This window comes from Plasmodium sp. gorilla clade G2 (assembly GCF_900097015.1).
Source record: "Plasmodium sp. gorilla clade G2 genome assembly, chromosome: 13".
NCBI classification, from domain to species: Eukaryota; Apicomplexa; class Aconoidasida; order Haemosporida; family Plasmodiidae; genus Plasmodium; species Plasmodium adleri (nom. inval.).
Genome location: NC_041705.1, coordinates 1,250,001 through 1,252,500, shown reverse-complemented (window position 1 = coordinate 1,252,500; position 2,500 = coordinate 1,250,001). Strand labels below are relative to the sequence as shown.

At 19.0% G+C, this 2,500-nt stretch overlaps 2 protein-coding genes across 2 annotated transcripts in view; one reads left to right on the top strand and one right to left on the bottom strand.

Moving 5' to 3' along the window:
* The window catches only part of PADL01_1332100 (conserved Plasmodium protein, unknown function), a gene marked incomplete at both ends in the record, with an annotated part of 2,151 nt that extends 357 nt beyond the window's left edge, over positions 1–1,794 (top strand). The window contains one exon of the mRNA XM_028683871.1: positions 1–1,794. This exon is cut by the window's left edge and continues 357 nt beyond it. Coding sequence (XP_028540006.1) covers positions 1–1,794 — 1,794 coding nt within the window.
* A 320-nt stretch (positions 1,795–2,114) lies between these two features.
* The window catches only part of PADL01_1332000 (20 kDa chaperonin), a gene marked incomplete at both ends in the record, with an annotated part of 1,864 nt that continues 1,478 nt past the window's right edge, over positions 2,115–2,500 (bottom strand). Inside the window, one exon of the mRNA XM_028683870.1 lies at positions 2,115–2,492. Coding sequence (XP_028540005.1) covers positions 2,115–2,492 — 378 coding nt within the window. The remainder of the gene's footprint in view (positions 2,493–2,500) is intronic.

Genomic DNA, 2,500 nt, shown 5'->3' with positions numbered 1-2,500 from the left:
AAAATACAATATAATGAAAAAAATCATATTTATTCATTTCAACTTAATCATATGAAATACAATAAGATGGAAAAAGCTACATATATTATGCTCAATCATAAAGATAAAAAAATGGAAAATAGGAAATATAATATAAATAATTTAAAAAAAAAAAAAGAAAATACTGAATTTTATTCAATGCATATAAATGATGAATCCCAAATAAAAGATAATATAACAATTTCTTTAAAAAAAAAAGGACAAAAGATCCAAGGAATAGAAAAAATAAATAAATTAGACAATATAAATAGTAACAATATAATAACAAATAATGATCAAAGAAAATACTTTTCTTCTTTTTTTCATTCATTCAAATCATTATATACAAAAAAAAGAAACAATATGTATATATCTAAAAAGGATGAAGATTTATTAAAACCTTCAATAAATATAATACAAGAAGACAAAAATAATATCCCACAAAATCATAATATTTATAATATTGATAATATACAAGAAATATATTTATTAAACAATAATATAACAAATAACAATCACTCTAATCATGACACATTAAATAATAATATACCTATTCGTAATGCATCCAGAATTTCCAGATTCTATACCAACACTTCAACAGCATTCTTTGACTATATTAAAAAAATAAGGAAACAACAACAAAGCAACAAAAAAAAAAAAGAAAGAAAAAATAAAAAAGGCAAGTTCATATTCTATGAAAATATTTTATTATCTATATATGAAAAAAAGAAAGAACAAAAATTAAAAGACAATGAGAAAAATAATTTGCAAAATAAAAGAAACATGGATAAATATAAATTTAATTTAGTGTTATATTTTATGGATAAGCAAGATTTTAATGGTGTATATAAAAGATTATTAGAGAACGAGTTAAAATATTGTGATATAATATATCTTAATTATATATTAAAAAAAAAATGTATCAATAAATATGGAAATGACAAATGGAATGATTATATATATAACAGTGATATATATAATAATGATATATATAATAATAATAATACATATAGTAATAATACATATAATAATAATACATATAGTTATAATACATATAATAATGATATATATGATTTTAATTCGTTTGATAGATGTGTCTCCTCTTGCGGATGCGTTACCGTGTCAGCAAAGAAATTATTTAAATTACATCAACAAAATAAACGGATACACAATTATAAATATAAAAACATAAATTTGAAATATCTTAATATTTCTAATGAAAATATTAAACTGATTGATAATGTTTCTTTAAACAGCGCTATACCAAAAATTTCTTTTTATTTTTATCTTGCCCATGAATTAATGCACGCTTATATATGGCTTACTAAAATAGAAAGGTCAAAAAATTATAAACATATTTATATGATAGTTCATAAATTATATAATAATTATTTTGAAGTAACAAATGAAATGCATTACAATGATTATCATAAAAATTCATCTTTCTATATATCAAGTGAACTAGAAGAAGCATTATGTATTTATGTTTCAATTAAATTTATAAAATATATGGAAAAAGATCCATATTATAATATACAAAAATCTCTTTATGAAAAAGAATTAATACAATATTATATTAAAAAATATGAACAAAGCACATCCCCTATGTATGGTTCAAATTATAGATTATTAAAAAAAATTTTGAAAAATTATCAACTAATACATATCCTACATATTATTAATGACATTTATTTTTCTAAATTCTATCCTATTGTAACTCTTAATCTGTTACAAGCAGTTATATCATTCATAGATTTTAAAAATATGAAATTATAAATAATTTTACCAAAAAAAAAAAAAAAAAAAAAAAAAAAAAAATTATCACACATATATATTATGTATAAATAATTTTATTCTTAATTTTTTTCAAAATATTACATCGTTTCAATGTTGTATATATTTTCTTTTTTTTTTTTTTTTTAATTTATTTTTTACATACGTATATTTAATTTTATATATGTTTAAAGACAAACAAAAAAAAATAAAAAATAAAATATATATATAAATAAAATAAAAAGATCATACAAAATATAATAACACATAAATATATACATATATATATATATATATATATATATATATTATGTGAAGGGTGACTAATATTTGGCCATTACATATCTAGCCTTTACAAATGTATATTTAGCGTTCTGGTATGTAAATTCACAACTTTCATTTGAAAAAGGTGAAAATTTAATATAATCATCTATTCTTAAATCTATAGGTACCTTTTGATTATTTTCATCATATATTCCATTACCTATTGCTACAACCTGTCCATCCGTTATTTTATCATTATTTTTTGATTCTGGTATAATTATTAAGGAGTCCGAATTAACGTTAGGGTTTATCAATTTTATTAACACACGGTCATATAAAGGTGTAATATTCAATGGATTAATTTCATTTGAATCGTTTATTTTCCCTAATACCTCTTCGTTTGATATTAATAAACATTCCTTATCATTATATTTTATCTAAAATA